The sequence below is a fragment of the Macrobrachium rosenbergii genome, chromosome 19 (assembly GCF_040412425.1).
Source record: "Macrobrachium rosenbergii isolate ZJJX-2024 chromosome 19, ASM4041242v1, whole genome shotgun sequence".
NCBI lineage: Eukaryota > Metazoa > Arthropoda > Malacostraca > Decapoda > Palaemonidae > Macrobrachium > Macrobrachium rosenbergii.
In genome coordinates, this window is record NC_089759.1 from 769238 (window position 1) to 792735 (window position 23498).

Sequence of the window (23498 nt, forward strand, 5' to 3'; positions counted from 1 at the left end):
TTGGTTGAGGGAGTTCCTCATTCTCTGGTTCCATCCGACCATACCGTTATGTTTGAGGGTGTTCTTAGGCTTTGGAGACCTCCCTTCCCCCCCCCTCCCCCCTTCCTCTGTTCTGGTATATCTGATCAGACCAGTTGGTTTCAGGAGGTAGGTTAGTATAGGAAGGGGTCTCCTCAATACGTAGCCTATTAACCGCCCAGTCTGTCGGTGTTGGTGGGTAGCCAGACCTCACGTGGAATTTCTCTCCCACACTCCCCCCTCCTTCCTCTTACACCTTCTCCCTGTCAAAAGGTTTTGACGTTGGGGGAGGGTTGGGAGTCATAGGTGGTTCGGGTTTTTCATGTTTTTAGCCTAGCTTTCCTTACCCATTCTGTAACATTTGGTGGGTGTCTTTAGTTTCTCCTGCGTGAGGGAAGTCGGTCTCCATGACCGGCACCCGTGGCGAGCGAGTTTCTATATGTGTCCGGGGATTTTCCCATCCACCTGGCCGCTTTATCCCGACCCCTCCATTTTGTTATTCCCTCCCTGCTCCTTAGCGTGTAGCGTGTAATCTTTCTCCCTCCCCACGTGAGGGACGTTGGTCTCTTATGACTGGCACCCCGTGGGGAGTCTAGGCCGGCGTCCAGATAAGTGTTTCCCACCTATCTGGCCTCCGCCTTACGGTTTCCGCCATCTCGCTAGTGTCTCGTTTGTTCGCTTTCCTCCGGGTTAGTTAGAGCATCGTACACAAGTCCAGGGTTTCTGTCTTGACTTTCACTGGTTCTTTTCCGCTGGGTTTTTCGGATCTCCCGCTGCTTTCTTGCCCGTTACCACTCCAGTGGGTTTGGTTCTCGGTCGGTTGGCGCTTTCACTACCTGTTCTCCTCCACAAGCGTGAGAGCCGATCCAGTTTTGAGTTCGACTCTCTGCCCCCCCTCCGCCGTTACCAGAGGTTTGAAGTAGCTGGATGTCTGAGGTATCCAGGACGGAATATCATAACCAGCCATGTACTGCTGTTTACACATAAAAGTTGACCATTATGTAACACTGCCGGAGTCCGGCAGTATTTGTTTTCATTTATTATTTCATGTTAATTGCTAATTGAAGTGTTGCATGATCTTAGGTTAAGGTGTACTATAACCGTCGGACTAACTCCGCCGGTCGTTAACTCTTCTGTTCATGTATTGTATATTATCTTTATTCAGCCGGGTTACTCCGGCGGGTTCTAATTTTTGTCAATAAGCATGCTCCATCACCCACACTAGTTTAAGGCTTCTATCTCCGCCGGCTCATGAGTATGCCTTAATTAGCATACTCATGTATCATCTATCCACTTACAGATGGTACGCTGTCAGGAGACCGGGTGCACGGCGGTCTTGCATCAACCTTATGGCCACTTGTCTGCCGTTCCCATTCCAGCTGTGCAGTCCGGGTGGGGGATTTGATCGTCTGGCACCTGGATGGTTGTGAAGTGTGCTACGCTCTGTATGAGCGGGTGATGGACGAGTCGGTAAGCTTCAAGTCCGCTAGCCTTTAGTCTTACTTGACTACATTGCTTATTTCGTTGAATATATCGTCCAGTGTCTGGTTTAGTAAGCCTGTGTTCTCTTTCAGGCCGACCGTACTTCCCGTGACTCTTCGCTGCCGACCCTGAAGGCTTGGGTCGGCGGGTTTGGGAGGAACGTCCCATCGGGGAAGCCGTACATTCTATCAGAATTTATCTGCAACCTTCTCTACCCCGGCGCCTGGATCTCTGCTGCAGTTCCTGCGGAAGTAGCCGCCCCTTTAATTGAGCAGATCCGGGTAGAGACGCAACCCTCCCAAGATGACAACCTGTGCGGGGAGGTGACGGAGGAAGTGGCGGCCATTAACCTCGACCTTGAACCCATGCACGTCAAACCGGACCAGGTAGAAGGTAAGGAGGTAAGTGAGGCAGGGGGAGCGAGCTCCCTTTTTAACTCTCCTTCTTCATCAACTTCTTCCTTCCAGGGTTTTCAGAAGTCTTCCTACCTTGAGGACAGGTGGAGATCTACTGTCCCCAAGGTGAAGAGGACCTTGAAGTCCAAGGGCTACAAGTCCTCTAGTTCTCGTAAGGCTACTCCTCTACCTCCCTTGAAGTCACGGGCATCTAGTCCGGTGGCTTCAACTAGTAAGGCTGCTCCCCCGGGCAAGGGGTCGAGATCCAGGGCAGCTAAGGCGAGGCCCCCCCCCCCCCCTCAGCCTGCTTTTGACCCTGAGACTTTTGCAGAATTCCTTCTGCAAAAGCTCGATAAGAAGGTAGACGATAAGTTGAGCCATCTTTCTTCTCAGCTCGCCTCGGGCCTCAAGGCTTCCGACGATCACTGGAAGTCTTTAGCTGAGAGGATGCAGAACCAGGAGAGCGTGCTCTCCGGGTTCGTGCGCTCCGGAGGGTCGGTGCAGTCACACCCTATTCCGGATGCCTCCACTCTCCCTCCCTTTGATAAGGGAAACCCTTGGCGTTTGGCTCTTCATGCTCCCCGGCATGAAGATACCCTGACAATTGAGGGTTTAGGGACATGAAGGTTGGAAGAGCTAGAGTTCTTCCCACCCGACCTGGTGCCTCCCTACCCAGGCTACGCCAGGTTGACAGAAGAGGCATGGATTAGGTCAGACAAAGTCCCTAAGGAAACGGTTATTTTCCCGAGGGACCAAGCTCAGTCTGCCTTGCTGCGCACCCTGACGGAGTGGGAGGCAGATAATACCAAGTTGACCCCCTTCAAAGGGAACTTTACTATGTTCTCTTTGGGGGATAAGGTTCCCACTCCCTGCATGTCAAAGGTAGCCTTGTTGACCTCTCAGGCATGCATAGAGGGTAAGCTGCTGCCTCAGCTCCGGGAGACAAATCCCACTTCTCTAGTCTTCCCCGGAGATTCAGAATTTTGGTCAGGAGCTCCAGCCACATTTACGGTGGGGAAACTTGACCCGGACTGCGCTTCGACCTTATTTAGCGAACAGCTTCCCAAGCTTCCGGAGGCTCTTCTGAAAGCGGAGTTCGAGGCCAGGTGCAGGCTGAGTCGATCTATGAATTCCCTGTGCCTGACGGAAGCAACAGCAGTAATTTACTCCGAGGATCCTCTCTTCCAAGTCCTGACCAAATCTCTGCTGGCGGGATTTCAAGCGGATCTGTATGACTTTATGGTGGCACGAATGAACTGCTGCAAACACATCTTTGCGGACGCCACCATAAGGCATGAGCCTAATAGGCTCATGAAAAGCTCTTTCTGGGGTACCAGTATCTTCCCGGAGAGCGAAGTGAGCAGTGTCCTGGCAGAGGCAACCAGGGCAAATCAGAGTCTCCGCTCCCGCTGGGGTCTTCCTTTCAAGAGGAAGGCCTCCGAGTCTGCCGGATCCCATAATAGACCGCGGAAACGGTTCAGGAAATTTAAGAGGCCGCATACCCAGACCGTAATGCAGGCTGTACCAGTCTCCCAGGTCGGTCAGCCTTCAACCTCCAAGGCCCAGCCTCAACAGTTCGTGCTGATGCAGCCTGCTCAGCATTCCCTTGCTTCCCCAACGTACGTCGTGTCTCCGGCTTTCAACCCCTCGTATGAAAGCCAGGGGTCGTTTCGGGGTTTGCCGGAACACAAGGGGAAGCAGAGCAAGAGCCTCCTTCAGAGGTAAGGCTGCTTTACGTTCCCTCTCTCGGGGAAGAGGAGGCCGGGGCAGCAGAGGAAGTAAGCCTTCCCCCTCCCAATGAGCGTCCTCAGGTAGGCGGGAGGCTGTATCTTTTTCGAGACCAGTGGACCTTCAGCCCGTGGGCCCACAGCATAGTCTCCAAAGGTCTGGGGTGGAGTTGGAGCAAGGATCCTCCCCCCACTAGTCAGGTTCCATCAGCCCCCATCCAAAGCCCTCCTGGACTTCACAAAGGAACTACTGCAAAAGAGGGCTATAAAGAAAGTGAGACACCTGAAATTTCAAGGCAGACTGTTCAGCGTCCCGAAGAAAGGTTCCAGTCAGCAAAGAGTAATTCTAGACTTGTCTCGTCTCAATCTTTACATTCAATGCGACAAATTTCGCATGCTTACAATCTCGCAGGTGCGGACCCTACTTCCCCGTGGAGCCGTCACCACCTCTATAGATCTTTCAGACGCATATTATCACGTCCCGGTTGCGAGAAACTTCTCTCCTTACCTAAGATTCAGACTAGGAAATCAAGCCTACTCATTCAGAGTCATGCCATTCGGGCTCAACATAGCGCCCAGAATTTTCACCAAGCTGGCAGAAACGGTAGTTCAACAGTTACGGTCCCAGGGGATCATGTTAGCCGCATACCTAGACGATTGGATAATTTGGGCATCCAACGCCGAGGAATGCCGGAGAGCTACAGCCATAGTGATCGGGTTCCTGGAATCCCTAGGCTTCCAGATAAACAGGGAGAAATCCCGCCTAGTTCCGGAGGCTCGATTTCAGTGGCTAGGTATCCAGTGGGACCTAGACTCACACAAACTATCTCTTCAACCAGCCAAAAGGAGGGAAATAGCCAAAGCCACCAGGCAGTTCCTCAGAAGCAGGAGAGCCTCTCGCCGTACTCAGGAAAGGGTCCTGGGTTCTCTTCAGTTTGCATCTGTTACAGACCTGCTTCTGAAAGCCAAACTGAAAGACATAAACAGAGTGTGGCGGAGACGTGCCAATATCAGTCTCAGAGACAAGGTGTCATTAATTCCGCTAGTGTTGAGGAAAAGACTCCGGGCGTGGTCCACAGTCAAGAGTCTATCAAAGTCAGTACCCCTCCAGTTTCCTCCTCCATCACTAGTGATTCACACAGATGCTTCCCTAAGCGGCTGGGGAGGTTATTCCCAACACAAAAAAGTTCAAGGTACATGGTCCACAATGTTCCGCCAGTTCCACATCAACATCCTAGAAGCAATGGCAGTATTTCTAACTCTGAAAAAACTGCATCCACCTAGACAGATACATATCAGACTTGTTTTGGACAGTGCAGTAGTAGTGCATTGTATAAACAGGGGGCGCTCCAAATCGAGCCGGATCAATCAAGTGTTGATAGCTATTTTCTTCCTGGCGAAAAAGCACAGTTGACACCTGTCAGCCACTCATCTTGCAGGAGTCCGGAATGTCATTGCGGACTCTCTATCCAGGACAACTCCGCTGGAGTCGGAATGGTCCCTGGACAAAACTTCATTCGAGTGGATTCTCCGTCAGGTTCCAGGTCTCCAGGTAGATTTGTTTGCCACAGAGAGCAACCACAAACTTCCATGTTACGTTGCTCCCAACCTGGACCCTCTGGCTCACTCCACTGATGCAATGTCAATAGATTGGAACATGTGGCAGAAAATCTATCTGTTTCCACCAATAAACCTGTTGATGAAGGTTTTGCACAAGCTCAGGTCATTCAAAGGTCAAGTGGCTCTGGTAGCACCCAACTGGCCGAAGAGCAGTTGGTTTCCTCTTCTTCTGGAGTTGAAGCTCCGGCGTATTCAGATACCCAGGCCACAGTTGACCCAAATAGTACAAACTCGGACTGTGTCAGCTTCCTCAAGAATTCTAAATGCCCTGGCTTTGTGGACTTCATGAAATTCGCTGCTCAGAGAGGTGTGGATATTGATCCTGTTAATACATTGTTCTTAGAATCAGATAGAAGGGACTCTACTCTCAGACAGTATGATTCAGCAGTTAAAAAGTTAGCATCATTCCTGAAAGAATCTGAAGCTCAAATAATGACCACGAATCTGGCAATATCATTCTTCAGGTCATTGTTTGAAAAAGGTCTGGCTTCGAGTACTATTACCACAGCAAAGTCAGCTTTAAAAAAGATATTTTTACAAGGCTTCAGTATTGACTTAAACAGATTCATACTTTTCATCAGTCCCTAGAGCATGCGCTTGTCTGAGACCAACAACCCGTCCTCACACGGTTTCTTGGTTCCTAAATGACGTACTGAAATTAGCATCGGACACGGATAATGAACAGTGTCCATATTTGAGTCTGTTAAGGAAAACATTATTCTTAATTAGCCTAGCTTCAGGTGCCAGAATTTCTGAACTGTCCGCTCTCTAGAGGCTCGAACCATGTTGATTTCCTCCCATCTGGAGAAGTTCTACTATCCCCGGATCAAAGATTTTTAGCCAAGAATGAAGATCCACAGGATAGATGGTCCCCTTGGAAGGTTATCCCCCTTCCACAGGATCCGTCCTTATGCCCAGTCACTACTCTAAAGGGTTATTTACATAGAACTTCTCAGGTATTGTCTGGTCCTCTTTTTATCAGGGAAAAAGGAGGTACACTTTCTTTAAAGGCCATCAGACAACAGATACTTTATTTTATTAAACAAGCTAACCCGGATTCAGTGCCTAAGGTTCATGATATCCGAGCAGTGGCCACCTCCACTAATTATTTCCATAATATGAATTTTGAAGATCTTAAAAAATATACGGGTTGGAAATCTCCATCAGTGTTTAAACGCCACTATCTTAAATCACTGGAAGCTCTGAAGTTCTCTACAGTGGCTGCAAGAAGCGTTGTCCCTTCCGCCCCTGATTAAAGTATTGATCCTTATTACCCTGTCCTTTTCCTCTCTCGCCTGCCTGCCTCATTTACTTACCTTGCCATCTACTCTTAGGTCAGGCATGCTTCACAGCCTGACTCCTGAACATGTGATGTTGTACATTTACTGTTATCTTAGTGTTTAAGTTTTTTGGTACCTTCCAGTTTTTGTCCTTATTAGTATTTAAGTCTTGGTATCTTCCAGTTTTTGATACATATTTATCCCTAGTCATTAACCATGTTTTTTGCTGCTCATTATTCTTGTTATATTTTTGCTACTGGGATAATTAAACTAATGTTTTTACTGGTACTTTTATTTATTTCCATCTAACTGGTTGTTTTATTGAAGGGTTTCTTCAAGCTTTGTATGATTCTCTATTACAATTTCACCGGGTGACACAGGTCGACCTCAGAAAAGGGATTTTGACAAAGGAAAAATCTATTTCTGAGGGGAGACCTGTGTCACCTGGTGACCCACCCATGTCCTGAGTCTCCCACCCTGGTAGGCATACCAAGCTTGGGGGGTGGGTGCTAGCCTGGAATGGTTCAAGATGGCGCTTGGGGCGTTGGTTGGCGGGACGGTGAGTGTTGGCTGTAGGTCGGCTCCCCACTTTCCGGGGTTTTTGACATTGGAGATCTCTACAGAGCAGGGGCCTGTGACAGTGACATCATTCACTCACCCTTAATTATACCGACGTCTATTTGATTATAGATGATCGAACGGGGGGGTAGTAACTCCAGCATTCCTGATAGCTTTTTTCTCTGGTATTTTTAGCAATACTTATACCTAGAAATTAGTGCTTAATGGTAATTTCACCGGGTGACACAGGTCTCCCCTCAGAAATAGATTTTTCCTTTGTCAAAATCCCTTTTCTGTGGCCCCATTTAAGAAGGGTATGGTTTTTGGAAAAAACTCCTTTAGAGAAGGGGGGTGGTGAGACTAACTCTAAACTCTACCTTAGTTCACTGAAAATTGTACTGTGTCCCCTGAGGGGAGGATTACCATGCACATGATGCAGTAACAGATGACCCCCGACCATATAAGTCTTATTGGGCTCCACCTCTTCCCTTGCCTTTAATATGCAGTCCAGGAGTTGATTTTCCTTTTCCCTGGTCGGAGCATCTTTGTCTGCTTCAAAAGGGTTTGCTGCCACTACTGTTGTCTCTTCTGTTGTTGGTGCGATCCTTTTGTAGTGACTGGAGACTTGTAGGGCTCTGAGTCATAGTGAGTTTTCTCAGGCTTAGGAAGAGGAAACTCTCAAGAGTATTGCTTTCCAGATTCCCCTTATCTGTTGTTGGGCTCATCCAGTGCATTATGTAACAAGGAGGTCCAGACAGGAGAGGAAGGATATAATATAATATACTAGCTAATGCCCATCAAATGTGTATGGAGTAAAGAAATGTAGGCATCAGTGGAGGTATTCTTCTCTATATTGACAGCAGTTATGTTCCAGGTTATGTCATTTGGGGACTATATCTGTATGAGGGTAAAAAGATATAGGCCTAACCCAATTCAATGCTATAATTGTAGTTAGTACTGATGTGTGAAATTTTCATATTCATGCATAGAAAGATGCGTTATTTAAGATCCATGAAGAAAAGAATCATGAATATCCTCACCACTGTTTCTTTTGCAAAGGTAATCACTTGTTGAAATCCAAAACTTGCCCATGAAGAAAGCTAGAGAAAGCTAAAGCAAGATTTTTTGGAAATGCAGAAGCAGAACACATCAGTGCTGTGTAGGAAGTTGCGAGAAAACTGTGAAATTATCTGGCGATGCCTCAATCTTTACTGCTGAATTGACAGCTCAATTCTCAAACCTGTAGAGCTTGCAGACAAAACTGATGGCAGCAACTTTACTATTTATTCAAACTTTTTTAGTGCTTTAAAGCCACCGAGCAGTTAGTTGTTCTCATCTGACTATACAGAGATTTCAAGGATGGTTCTGCTGGCTTGCTTCCTGTTACAAATTGATCCAGTTTTGCTGGGTACTAGCCCATGGTGGCAGCCAAGGAAATGAAGAGGCTGATAAGCATACCAAACATGTAGCAAAACTAGATTGTTTTAATTATCCCTCAGTTCTGTATGCTGGTATGAAATGGCCTGTCTGACCTTGCATCAGACAAAACTTGCAAAATAGTGGGGTTCATTTTGAATAAAGAACTTGAAATATCTGAAGGTCTACCCATCAATAATTGATCTTCATCGTACCAGAGCAATCGTGGGTTTGAAACAAGGCTCTGTAGGTTAAGGATAGGTCATATATATCTGATGCACAAGTTTCTGTTGCACTTTGACAGTCCATCAATGAGTGTTGTTCATGAGAACCCCCTTATTGTGGAATACATATTGGTGGACTGTCCCAAGTTTGTTGAGTAGAGAAGACAACACTATATTTTAGGTGCTGTAGAAGAAATTTTAAATGATGTCTGTGTCAATAGAGTAATGGAATATACTCAAGAAATTGGAAAATCTCATGATATTAAGTTGTAGCAATGTAAATTTATTGTTTTTAATGGTAATTTATATATCAGATAATTATTTGTTTTTAATAGTAATTCCCCAATTTGTATTGTGTCACTGTCAGTTCCAGTGCCATGTCGATAGAACATTCATAAATCAGTCAAAAATCAAAAAGTATCTCTGCTGTTGAACATAAAACAAAGAATGAGGTCACGTTCACACTCATTTGTACCTAAGTAAAATATTAGTGACTATTGACAAAATACATTTACTGTATAGCATTGTATTGATGAAATGTTTACTATAGATTATACCCCTACATTCAGGAACTGTAACTTGAATATCTTTAGCTTCCTCTGACAAAACATTAATAGCTGTTGAATTTGTATAAAGGGAGACTCTTTTAGGCATTACATAGCCAGTCCTTTTGGGAAGGGGGCTAAGGAAAATTGCATTTTATTAGTATATATTTATTGCAGAGTTACCTAATGAAATATTTTAAGATTTCTTTGTCCTAATTTCATTGTGGCCGTGTATGATACAATATGTAAATTTCATTTCCAGTACATGTTTGAATTTTTTTCCTATATGGATATAGTAAGATGTCATTTTGATATGTATCAATGCCTTTTTTTGAAACAGGGACGTGCTTTTTAGTGGATGTGAAGAAAGTGAAGATTTCCTTCACCAAATAATTTCTCTGTTAGTGGCATCTCATTATCGCAATTCACCAGATGATCTGCAAGTCTTAAGTGATGCTCCAGCACATCACCTTTTTGTTTTATTATCCCCGATTGTCCCAAACATGACTTCATTACCAACCGTCTTGGTAGTCATCCAGGTATGCTATTTTGCTAATGATATTCTTACTGAGGATATGTAGTGTACACTATTGTAAGTTTTGTGCTTTGCAGTGTATTGTTTTTCTTGAAGGATAAATAAAAACATGAGCTAATTTAGTAAATTAGATCGTGTACCATTACTCAGTGGTTATTTATTCACAGATTTCCTTAGAAGGAAGCATCAGCAAAAAAGTGGCAGATGACTGTAAGAGTCGAGGTGAACGTCCATCAGGGGATTTAGTACCTTGGTCCTTAGCGGCTCAGTTTTCAAATTCTGGGATAACAGAATTGGCTACTGCTAGAATTGTTAGAGTGGCAACACATCCAGATTATCAGGTATGCTCTTTTTATGATTTTTTGATATTTCAGTTTGGTTATGAGCAGTATTGATACATTACTTGATCTGTTGCTTTCTGTAAATGTATTGTCAAATATATGAAATGAATTTTCATCCCCCCCCAAAAAACACACAAATTCTTTTCATGTAAACAGTATAAAAATTCACAGTATTAACCACATTCGACCCTCAAATTTTGTGGGTTTTGAAGAAGGCTAGAAATGTAAAGAAAACTTTAAAAAGTTTAGTAGGCCATAAATGCATGAAATACACATCTGTATTAGTCTGTTTTATCTTTAAAATAAAGTTTTGTTTACATTTAATTGCTCTAAGTAAAAACTAGAAAAAAGTCACACACAATCCTACAAAGCACTGATAACATTGTTTGCAGTTGAGAAAAATTTAAAGGTAAAACTGCAAACAGTGCATATATGATTAGAAATGTTGAGTAAACTAAAAATCACACTAAATTTTTTCATTGTTATTTTATCATTTACCAACATCTTAATTATTTGCACTATCCACATGCAACTGCAGCCCACCACACTATACTGTATAAGCTGCTCAGGTAGAAGAACATGATGGTAATGCTGTTAACAGTTCATACAGCGCACTGATGAAGAGATATTGTGGGAACATAGACTGGGGCAATTGACTTTTGGGGGCGGGGGGGGACTGGGAGAGCAGATTTGGGAGGGCTGGAAGAGCACTCTTCTGTGTGGGAGTTTTCACAACTGTTCTTGGCTTCAAAGCAATAATGTTATATACAGCTTCATTTTGCGTGTTGCCTGTGAGTGCTTGGTAAGATGCATCATGACTTCGTCATGGAAGTGTTGTGGATAAGAGAGTAGTTTCTGCTTGGGAGCTTTTGTGACTGTTATTGGCTTAGAAATGATGTCATATTCAACATCATTTTTCTATCTCTTTTAAGTGGCTGATGTGTGTCATGTCTACATCATAGAAGTTTCCTTCTCGCTTTGGATGCTTGTGAAGACCCCTCCATGACCCTCAAAGCCTCTTTCCACCAGTCTACCACTTTGTGATCTGTATGTGTGTGTGTGTGTGTGTGTGTGTGTGTGTGTGTGTGTGGATGTAAATAAAGCTACTCTGCTACTCAAGAGTCTTCCCCCCTCTCATTCCCCTCCATCTCCCCTGCCTTCGATGGATAACTCAGACACTGAGTCCTTAAATTTCCAAACAAAATAAAAACCAAAAATTGTAAGTTCAGTATAAGAAATTAATGTATTCCTTGGTGTCAAAGATGCTTCGACTTCGAATATTCACTTCACTTTTGACTAGCAAAATTTTGAATGAAAAACAGAGTTGAAATAAAGTGACAATACTCACAAATTCATTGCATTGTTTTGGGTGATGTGCTGTGTACATTGGACAATAATTAATATTATAATTTTTCCCACTTCATTTATATTAGAAATACATTACAGTCATACCCCAGACTTACACGAGGTTAGGTTCCAGAATCTCTCGCGCAAGGCGCGAATTTTCGCGTGAGTTTGGCATGGTTTCTAAAAATGCTAATACATGCTTATCTCTAAAGTTTAAAGACTAAATAAGGGATTTGTTCATGAGACTTACCTGTCAGATATATATATAGCTGTATTCTCCGAAGTCCGACAAAATTTCAAAATTCGCGGCACATGCAGTGGCCGGGCAGGTGGTTAGTACCCATTCCCGCCGCTGGGAGGCGGGTATCAGGAACCATTCCCATTTTCTATTCAGATTTTCTCTGTCGCCGGACTGTCAACACCTGTTGTCAGTTCCTCCGCCATTTGGATTTCGAAATTTGTTGTCACTTAAGTATTTTGGTTGTTTTTTGGTATACGACTGGATCTGTGACTTGGCATACGCTCTTTGTGGACCGTTTTTGATTTTGCTTTTGACTTTTCTTATAATTAAGATGTCTTACCTCTAGCTATCGATTCTGTAGCTTGGGTGAATGTAAGGTTAGGCTATCGAAGACTTCGATAGTTCCTGACGCTTTATGTATGATATGTAAGGGTGTTCAATGCTCTATGATAATCAGTATAATGAATGTGAGGGATTATCTGAGGGTGAGTGGAAGAAATATGAAGCCTATATGCTTAAATTGGAGCGTGATAGGTTTAGGAGATCTTCCTCCTTGAGTGCATCCTTAGATGGACAGTCAGGGTTTTCTCCTACTAGTAACCCTGTAGTAAATTTTAGTACTAACCCTGTAGTTTGTTGTTGCAGAAGGTAATACCCTGGCTCTCATGTTGGAGTCAATGCGTGCTCTTGAAACTAAAGTGAATGCAATTCAAACGCAAAGTGTTAGTGCTAGTGCCCCTAGTGTTGTGGAGGGGGCGTCAGATCAGCCCTATAATGCCTCTAGGCCTGGACCTCTGTCAAACTCCCAGGACCAGGGAGGGGGCATGTCGAAAGCTGCATGAGGGTTACGGGGGCTTCCCACCGATCTGGCGTCCCTTCGGCAGGTCCTGATGACGCTACCCAGGCTGCCAGGGTTCGTGCACAGGCACGCATCCTGAAGGATTGCTTCTCGTCCTCCAACACGTCCTCCCCGCCTCGGGGTTGGAGCTCTCGGTTGGACTCTCGCCCTCTTAAGAGAAGCTTAGAGGAGAGGACGCTTCACGTCCTCTTCCTCTAGACGTTTGTACTCTTCCCCGAAAGTTGCGTGGATATTCCTCCGCAGAAGAGAATAAAGTGTTTTTCGGATGATGACGCTACTCGACCCCCCTGTCGCGCTAAGGCAAGGGCTAGAGCTTCTTCCCCTGTGAGAAGGAAGTATACATCTCTCGCCCCTTTCCTTCTCTCAGGTTCAGCCCTTCTCCCGAGAGAGTTGCTTCTCCTACGCGTAAGATTTTGTTGGGTTTGCAACAACAACTGGATGCTCTCATGAACCTTTCAAGATTCGAAACTGCCTGTTAAGAGGTACAGACTTTCACCTTCGTCTCCTGCTTCGTCTTCCTCGTCTGCTAGATGTTTTGGAGCTTCGTCTGTCGTCTAGTGAGAGTGTTTAGTGGCTTCCCAATCGTCTTCCCGATTTGAGGTGTTGGACTTTTCTCTTGACTCGCCAGGAGCGCGTGTCTTGCTCTTCGTGCGCTTCTCGCTTCACGCGCTCACCTCACCTTGACGCTCAGCGCGCCTAGCCATGACGCCGCACGCCCACGCTGTGATTCTCTTCTCGTCTTGTGTTGACGGAGCCTCTCATGCGCGCCACGCCATGACGCTCCGCGCCGCTTAATTTAGCCGTATAGCTTCAAGTCTTGTGTTGACGCCGCTCCAGTTGTACATCATGACGCACAACTACCCGCTTCAACATCTGATGTCCTTTTTTAATTTAGCCATGACTTCTTCGATCGCGGGAGTTCCCGCTTACGTATCGGGCGAATCGGAACTACTTTCACCACTCACTCAAGACCCGCCAGCTGGGGAAGAACATCCTCTTTCGTCACAGCCTTTGGATGAAGAGAAACATCTTTCATCTTCTTCTTCCTCTGATTATCAGACTATGGCTATTTTACTTAAGGATCTGTTTCCTGAGACTTTTCAACCTTCAGCTCCTCTCTCTCTCTCCACCTTCGCAGTTGTCTTTGTCTTAAGGGGAACGTTTGACGAAAAAATCGAAAAATCAAAATTTTCTGGGATATTTTATATATGGCGTCATACATATCCTGACTATCTTCTCAAAGTTTTATTAAAAAATTCGCCATAGTTAGGAGTTATAAACAAAAACAGTAACCCTATCATAGACAAAATTACATTTTTTCGTATAATGTAATGATAATGTCAGTATATCGGTAGTAATTTCCTTTTAGCTATGAAATAATAATACCTAATGCGTTATATGGCAACCCTGTGGACCTAGTACGCATCAGCGAAAGCCAGGAATGCCGCAGGGCAGTCAGTGGCAGTCAGTCAGTAGCAGCTCAGAGTTTGACTAAGTAAGACGTCACGCTGCCCAACCTGGGCCGTGTTTTGACACTAGCTTCATCTAGTCGTGCTGCCCAACCTGAGCCGTGTTTTGACACTCGCTTCATCTAGCTTCATTTTGCGAAGTTATATTACTTTGCAAGTCTATTGTTATATTTTTTGGCTTTTCAAATATGTCATAAAAACATCAATCTGTGTAACAGCAAGCAAATAAATACACAGAGAAGCAAAAAATATCGTATATCTCAAACTAAAGTTATCGACATTCTAACTGCATCTCATCCATAACGAATGCACCGATCTCAATGAAACAAAAAGCAAACGAAAGCTAAATAAATTGCCTACAAACAAAGGAGCTTCCATGGGAAACAACACGAGACCCGCACCACGAGAGAGAGTTTTTTCCCCGAAGGAATGTCACTTCCAAGAGAGGTAGCAAGTGACTCCTTTCATCTCCAGACTCCATTAGCTACCAGGCTTCATTTTGCACAAGCCTGGAAAGAGAGAGGGGCAGACGTTTGGTCCCTCCTACTGTTAGAGAGAGGTTACTTGATTCCCTTCATGTCTCCTCTCTCCTTTGTTTTTTGTTTCCCAACTGCCTTCCTGTCAAACAGAAAATTCTGTTTGACCTGCTCAACAGATGCTCGAGCGGAGATCAGTGGAACAGGTCTTGGACTCGCAGTTCCCGGGATTTTACTACAGATTGTTTCTAGTCCCAAAACTTTCAGTAGGCTGGAGACCCGTCTTGGGCGTCAACAGGTCGAACAACCTGGTCCGGAAGGAAAAGTTCAGGATGGAGACCTGCGCAGTCTATACTAGGAGCCCTTCATCCCGGGGATTGGATGGTATCTTTGGATCTCAACTAGAGCCCTTCTTCCAATTGATGGTATCTTTGGATCTCCAAGATACTTATCTTCACGCCCCAATTCATCCACGTTCGATGAAGTATCTCAGGTTGTCTTGGGGTACTAGACGTACCAGTTCAGGGTTCTCTGCTTTGGACTCTGCACAACGGCCATACCACGTTGAAAACACCGCTTCGTCCGATCAGCGGTTAAGCAACGTTGGGTCTGATCAGTACTTGGATGGGTGACCGCCTGGGAACACCAGATGCTGTTGGCGCCACATTTTGCTCCGAGGGTGTTTACACGCCTAATGAAAAACGTTGCGATGCAGTTGCACCTGTCGCACGTCAGGATCTCACTCTACTTGGACGACTGGTTGATTCGAGCGTCGTCGGCGAAAGGTATCTGGAGGACCTTCAGTTGACTCTGCAACTCGTGAAGTCCCTGGGACTTCTGGTCTGTGGAAAAGTCGCAGCTGATCCCCTCACTGTCCATTGTGTCTGGGAATTCAGATGTATTCAGCGGCTTTTCATAGCGTCTCCGCCGCAAGAACGGCAACTTCTATGTTCGATAAAGTCTCGGCCTTCTTGGGGAAGGAAACATGCTCGGTGAGGTAATGAATGAGTCTGCTGGGGACCATTTCCTCGCTGGAGAAGTTTGTTTCCTGGGAGTCTGCATCTCAGGCCTCTTCAGTTCTTTCTGTTGGAGAACTGGCAAAGCAAGGAAGACTTGAAAGAGGAATTGAGAATTCTTCCTTCTGTAAAAGAGGATCTGTAGTGGTGGCTTGATCCAACGAAATTGCAGAAAGGGATCTCCCTCAAGCTTCTGTACCCCGACCTAGTGTTGTTTTTCCGACGGGTCGTCAACAGGTTGGGGGGCAACACTAGAGGGAGAGAAAGTGTTAGGAACCTGGAGAGAGGAACAGGTGTCCTGGCACTTCAGCATCAAAGATTTGGCAGCTATCTTTTAGCTCTCCAATTCTTCGAGGTCCAAGTTTGCAATCGTGTAGTTCAAGTAAACTCGGACAACACTACGGCTTTGGATTACCTCAAGAGACAGGGCGGAACACTCTTGTTCCCTGTTCAGCCTTGCAAGAGAGATTATTCTTTGAGCCTATGCTCGCAACATTTCGATTCTCACAAGTTTTGTTGCAGGGGTCGAAAATGTTCGAGCAGACCTGCTCAGTCGGCGCCATCAACTCCTGCCGAAGGAATGGACCCTTCATCAGGAGGTTTGCCAAGATTTTTGGAAACTTTGGGGTCTCCATCTTGTGGATCTTTTCACGACCTCAAGAACAGCGAGGCTCCTCTATAAAGCTCATCTGTACTGACCCGGGGCAGTTGCGATAGATGCTCTTCTCTGGGATTGGACAGGAATAGATGTTTACGCCTTTTCCCCGTTCAAAATTCTGGGAGAAGTCATACACGAAGTTCATGGCCTCACAAGGGACGAGGATGACTCTCATCCCCACGTTTTGGCCTTCGAACCACTGGTTCTCGGAGTTTCTCTTCTGGTTGGTAGACGTTCCGAGATCCCTTCCTATGAGAGCAGACCTGCTCATACAACCCCTCTTCGCGAGATATCTTCAAATTCTCCCCGCTCTGAACCTGACTGCTTTCAGACTATCGAAAATTGGTCAGAGCGAGGGGGTTTTCTGGCCAGGTGGCACGGGCCATCGCTAGAGCCAGAAGTTCTTCATCTAACAGGATATATCTAGCGAAGTGAGCAACCTTCAAGGGTTGATGTAGAAAGAAGGGCTTTTCCTCTTCCTCTATCACTGTGAGCCAGGTTGCGGATTTTCTCCTTTACTTAAGAGAAAAACTCGATATAGCAGTTCCGACTATCAAGTGTTATCGGAGCATGCTTTCGACTGTTTTCAGACACAGAGGATTAGATTTGTCTGACAATAAGGACCTCCACGATCTTACGAGTTCTTTCAAAGACGTCCAAGGTTCCTCAGCTAATTCCTCCTGCTTGGAACTTGGACGTAGTGCTCAAGTTTTTGATGTTTAGTCCTTTTGAGCCTCTCCACTCTGCATCTCTTAAGGATGTTACTCAAAACGGCATTCCTCACGGCTCTGGCAACGGCGAAGAGAGTGAGCGAAGTTCGAGGCCGTCATGTGGGCTTCAAGGAACACGATGCTGTCTATTCTTTAAGCCCTAAGTTCTTGGCTAAGAATGAAAGGCCTTCTAACCCTTGGCCTAGACACTTTGAAATTAAAGGTTTAGCAGACCTTATTGGACAGGAACCTGAGGGAGTTCTATGTCCAGTTAGAGCTCCCAAGTACTACCTTAAAAGAACACAGGACACTCGTGGTCCCTCTGACAATTTAGGGTGTTCTGTGAGGCAACCAGTTAAACCTATGTCGAAGAATGCACTGGCATTCTTCATTAGGGACGTCATTAAGGACGCACACTCTAGTTGTGACGACTCCAACTTCAAGTTGTTGAGAGTTAACGCTCACGAGGTGAGGGCAGTTGCTACCTCCATGGCGTTCCAGAAAAATATGGTACTCAGTGACATTCTCAGTGCCACATTTTGGCGAAGTCAATTCGGTGTTTGCCTCACACTCTTGGCGAGATGTTTAGGTAGCATACGAAAATTGCTTTTCGCTGGGACCATACATTGCTGCTTCAGCAACCTTGGGGACAGGGGGTAACTCTGATCCTATCCCCTTTTTAATTGTGTTTTTAAGGTTGTTGGGTCGACTACTGGAGGCAGTCTTCCCAATCCTTTGCAAACTAACGCTTTAGGTGTTGGTTAGGTGGTTAGCAATGCTCTTTTGTCCTCTTTGTATGGTCTATGATCTAGTCACATTGTGGTCACGCCCCGTTGACAGATCATCTAGAAGTCGCCAGCTATATAGGTCACTACCTCGCTGGGGTCTCTAGTAAAGCAGAAGCAGACTAGAGTGACAGTAACCACTCACCAGCTACGCTATCAGATAAGGAACCAAAATAATTTGACCAATAATTGGTTTTTTCCCTAATTCTTGGCTGTCTCTACCCCCCCTCCAAAGGTGGTATTCAGCTATATATATATATCTGACAGGTAAGTCTCATGAACAAAATGATATTTTAATGATAAAATAAAGTTTGTTCATACTTACCTGGCAGATATATATATTCATATTACCCTCCCTCCTCCCCTCAGGAGTCAGTGGCGTTAGAAAATCTGAATAGAAAATGGGAATGGTTCCTGATACCCGCCTCCCAGCAGCGGAATGGGTACTAACCACCTGCCCGGCCACTGCAGCCGCGAAATTTGAAATTTTGTCGGACTTGAGAATACAGCTATATATATATCTGCCAGGTAAGTATGAACAAACTTTATTTTATCATTAAAATATCATTTTTGACAAAGGAAAAATCCATTTCTGAGGAAGGCCCCGTGTCACCCGGTGAAATTCCATACTAACACGAATTTCTAGGTATAAAATGCTAGATATACCAGAAAAAAGAGCTTTCAGGAATGCTGGGGGTTACTACCCCAGATCGAGCGTCTTCCACAAGGGAGACGTCGGTATAACCAAGGGTGAGTGAAAGGATCACAACCACAGAGCCACACTCGATAGATATCCCCATGTCAAAACCCCTCGAAGAGAGCGGTGAGCCGTTCCAGCCCCCATGCTCATGTGTCCGCCAGGCCGGCGACACCAGCGCCACCTACATTCATTCCAGACTAGCACCACCCCCAGGCTTGGCATGTGCAAGCAGGGGGGGGCGAAAGCCACTTCTGGGGCGGGTCACCGGGTGACACGGGGCCTTCCTCATAAATAGATTTTTCCTTTGTCAAAATCCCTTTTCTGAGTCCAGCCCTGTGTCAGCCGGTGAAATAGTGACAGAGAATCATGCCAAGACTGCAAATTACAGGGAAATACAAGGTGATCTGAAGAAAAAAGACAAGCTATGGAAAAGGATTTAATGAGAATATCTCTCCACATGAAAAAATGATTACTAACATGAAAATACAATAATACGACCTTAAAAGTAGAATACAAAAATGGTACACAAAGCAATATAGTAGGCAAAATACATTCAATAATACAAAGATTATAAGGAGTAAATATAAACTTATATCTAAGTATAAGAGAGACATCTAAACATGAGAAAATTTATGGGTACATGGAGCAAAAATAAAAACAGCCCAGTACCCCTAAGACAATCCAAAATCAAGCATGTCAAAATACAGTCACCAAAAAGATAATAATAAAGACAATAATAATATCAATATGAGGAGCAAGGCAGTGAGGCATGATCTATCCAGAAGGGCAGGCAGAGAAGTAAATGAGGCAGGTGGGCGGTGGGGAAGGGGGAAGGATAAAGGATAATTAAGGTGAGGGAATGACACTCCCCACAGCCACTGTAGAAAATTTCAGGGCTTCGAGTGATTTTAAATAATGGCGTTTAAATACTAGAGGTGATTTCCATCCCGTATATTTGGTAAGTTCTGAAAAATCCATATTATGAAAATAATTAGTGGAAGTAGCTACTGCACGGATATCATGAACCTTAGGGACTGAATCCGGCTTAGCTTGTTTAATAAAATACAGAATTTGCTGCCTTATAGCATTCAACGAAAGAGTTCCACCTTTCTCTCTGATAAAAAGAGGACCCGACTTACTCTGTGGAGTTCTTAAAAGGTAAGACTTTAAGTGTATAAACTGGGCATAAACACTGGTCCTGTGGAAGAGGCACCACCTTCCAAGGAGACCACCTGTCTTGAGGGTCCTCGTTTTTAGCTAAAAATCTATGGTCAGGAGAAACGAGGACTTCTCCGGACGGGAGGAAACTAACAAAATCATCACCTCTAGAGAGAGCCGACAGCTCTGAAATTCTGGCACCTGAAGCCAAGCTAATCAGAAATAAGGTTTTCCTTAACAGATCCAAATAAGAGCATTGTGAGTTGTCAATCTCAGATGCTAACTTAAGAACATCATTGAGAAACCACGTAACAGAATGTGGGCGCGATACTGGTCTCAGACGAGCACATGCTCTGGGGATAGATGAAAAATAAGAATCTGTAAGGTCAATTTTAAAACCATATAAAAATACCTTCTTCAGGGCTGACTTAGCTGTGGTAATAGTGGCCGGGCAAGGCCTTTTCAAACAGTGATCTAAAGAAGGTAACCTAAATTTAGTAGTCATGATTTTGAGCTTCAGATGCCTTCAAAAAGGAAGCCAATTTCTTGACTGCTGAGTCATATTGTCTGAGAGTAGAATCTCTTTTATCTGATTCTAAAAACAGAGTGTTAACAGTGTCAATGTTTGCTCCCTTTTGAGCAGCGAACTTTATAAAGTCCATAAAACTAGGGCATTCTGAATTCTTGAAGGAAGCTGACACAGTCTTGGTTTGTACTGTTGGGTCAGTCTGGGATTGGGAATCCGAAGACTCTGCAACCCAGTTCCTGAAGCAGAGGGAACCAGTTGCTCTTCGGCCAATAAGGGGCTACTAGGGCTGGTTGACCTTTGAATGACCTGAGTTTGTGCAGTACTTTCAACAACATGTTTATTGGGGAAACAAGATAAATCTTCTCCCAATTGTTCCAATCTATGTCATTGCGTCCGTGGCATAAGCCTGAGGATCCAGGTTCGGGGCCACATAACAGGGAAGCTTGTAGTTGCTCTCCGTCGCGAACAGATCCACTTGGAGACCCGGAACCCGGCGGCAAATCCAATTGAAAGACTCCGTCCAGAGACCACTCCGTCTCCAACGGAGTGGTTCTGGACAGGGAATCCGCCACCACGTTCTGTACCCCCGCTAGGTGGGTGGCTGACAGATGCCAGCTGTGCTTGTTCGCCAGGGAGAAAATAGCTACCATAACTTGGTTTACTCGACCTGATTTGGAGCCGCCCTGTTGATGCAATGAACTACCACTGCGCTGTCCAACACCAGTCTGATGTGAATCCGGTTGGGGGCGGATTTTCTTTAAGTTAGAAATACCGCCATAGCTTCCAGGGTGTTTATATGGAACTGCTGAAACATTGTAGACCACGTTCCTTGCACTTTTGTTTTGGCGAATACCCTCCCCAGCCGCTTAATGAGGCATCTGTGTGAACCACCAGCGCCGGAGGAGGGAACTGAAGCGGGACTGTCTTGGACAGGCCGCTGACTGTGGACCAAGGCTGCAGTCTCGCCTTTAAAATCCGTGGGATGGAGGAGACCTTGTCTCTGAGCCTGACATTGGCTCGACTCCGCCACACTCTGTTTATGTCCTTTAATTTTGCTTTTAAGAGCAGGTCCGTCACTGAGGCAAATTGAAGCCAATTAAGAGACCCAAGGATTCTTTCTTGGGATCGACGGGATGCTGATTTGTCTCTCAGAAATTTCTTGGTAAGGGATGCTATCTCCTTCCTCTTGGGAGGCGGAAGGGATAACATGTGAGAGGACAGATCCCACTGGAGGCCCAGCCACTGAAACCGGGACTCGGAGTCAGGCAGGACTTCTCTGTTCAGCTGAAAACCTAACGACTCCAGGAATTGATGACCGTGGCCGTAGCCTTCCGACACTCTAGAACTGTTGGTGCCCAAATTATCCAATCGTCCAGGTACGCTGCTAGGGATATCCTCGGGACCGGAGTTGCTGTACTACCGTTTCCGCCAGCTTTGTAAATATTCTGGGGGCAATGTTTAGACCGAAAGGCATGACCCTGAAGGAGTAGGCTTGTTTTCCGAGTCTGAAACCCAGGAACGGAGAGAAGTTCCGCGCAACCGGGACGTGATAGTAAGCGTCTGAAAGATTGATAGAGGTGGTGACGGCTCCACGCGGAAGTAGAGTCCGTACCTGTGCTACCGTAAGCATGCGAAATTTGTCGCATTTTATATAACTATTTAGACGCGACAGATCCAGAATCACTTTGCTGACCGGAGTCTTTCTTTGGGACAGTGAACAACCTGCCTTGAAATTTGAGGTGCCTTACTTTCTTTATTGCTCGTTTGTTGAGCAGTTCTGCCACATAATCCTGTAGGACTGATGAGGGTGGCTGGTAAAACCTGATCAGGGAGGGGGTCCTTGGTCCAGCTCCAACCTAGATCTTTGGACACAATGCTGTGTGCCCAAGGACTGAAGGACCACTGGTCTCTGAACCATTAAAGACGACCACCTACCTGACTGTTCTCAGTGGGAGGAAGCGGGTTTGTTTCCTCTACCACGTCCAGGTTTTCCTCTTGGGGTGGTGTTAGACTTGCCTCTGTAAGGGGCCCGACTCTTCTCCCCTTGCACTCCTATTAAGGCCGTGAAAGAACCCACGGCCCTCATAGGTGGGATTGTATGCTGGTGAGGAGACGTACGAGGGTGCAGCAGGGATTGAGCTGGTTGGACCAGCACGTATTGTTGGGGATGAGCCTTAGAGGTGGAGGGCTGGGCCACTGCCGAGACCGGGACAGCTTGAACAACCGCCTGATGATGAGGGCCTCTGGTGTCTCCTGAACCGTTTACCTCCTTAGTCTGGGGGCCGCCAGATTCTGGGGTCTTGCACTTGTAGGCAGAGATACCCCAACGAGAGCGCAGACTTTGGTTGGCTCTAGTAGCCTCGCTCAGCACACTGGCTAACCTCTTCTTCTGGGAAAAGGTTAGGGCCCCAGATAGAGCTCTTCATGAGCTTGTTAGGCTCATGACGGATGGTGGCATCGGCAAAGATGAATCTTCCTGCACTCCAGCTTAGCCACCATAAAGTCATAACAGGTCTGACTGAAACCCTGCTAACAGGGATTTAGCCAGAACCTGGAAGAAGGGCTCTTCTGCACAGGAGACGGCAGTCGCTTCTGTGAGGCAGATGGAGTTCAAGGACCGGCCTAACCTAGTCCGGGCCTCAAATTCTGTCTTTAGCAAGGCTTCCGGGAGCTTGGAAGCTGCTCACTAAACTGAGTAGGACGCACAGTGAGCGTCCAGCTTTCCCACAGTAAAGGTGGACGGGCGTCTCTCCAGAACTCCTCACCCCTGGGAATACCAGGGATGTGGAGTCTGTCTCCCTTAATTGAGGTAAAGGGCTGCCTTCAAAGCAAGCTCGAGCCATAGCCAGAGCCACTTTGTTGATGCAGGGAGTAGGCAACTTGTCACCTAGGGCGAACATGGTGTAGTTGCCCTTGAAAGGTGTCAAGCTTGGTGTTCTCTGCCTGCCACTCCGTCCAGAGTGCGCAGGGAGAGTAGACTGAGCTTGGTCCCTAGGGAAGATCACCGTCTCCTATGGACCTTGTCCGAACGTATCCAGGCTTCCTCCGTCAGCCTAACGAAGCCTGGGTAAGGAGGCAGGAGATCGGGGGAAAAACTCCAGCTCCTCCAAACGTCTCGTGCCAAGACCTTCAACAACCGTTAGGGTGTCTTCCATCGAATGGCACGGAGGGCGCAAAACGCCAAGGGTTTCCGACATCGAAGGGGGAGATCAGCCGTGTCAGGGATCTCATACTGCGGTTCGGCTCCGCCGAGCGAGCCATTCCCGCCAGTATGTTATCATGGCTGTGAAGCTTCTCTGATATTTTGGAGAGCTTGACTCGACCTCCGCCAAGAACCTCTCGAAAAGTGAGTTCGCAAACGCCTCAGGGTCAAAGGCAGGCTGGCGAGGAGGGCTTGGTCTTGGTGCCC

The 23498-nt window shown here is 46.0% G+C and overlaps 1 protein-coding gene and 1 pseudogene across 1 annotated transcript in view; both read left to right on the forward strand.

Annotated features, from left to right (window-relative positions):
* LOC136848545 (RNA cytidine acetyltransferase-like) overlaps positions 1-23498 on the forward strand; it is a 427260-nt gene that overhangs the window by 276497 nt on the left and 127265 nt on the right. The window contains exons 11-12 of the mRNA XM_067120821.1: positions 9606-9804; positions 9968-10141. Of these exons, the coding sequence (XP_066976922.1) occupies positions 9606-9804; positions 9968-10141 (373 nt within the window). The remainder of the gene's footprint in view (positions 1-9605; positions 9805-9967; positions 10142-23498) is intronic.
* Positions 15080-15194, forward strand: LOC136848875 (5S ribosomal RNA; annotated as a pseudogene).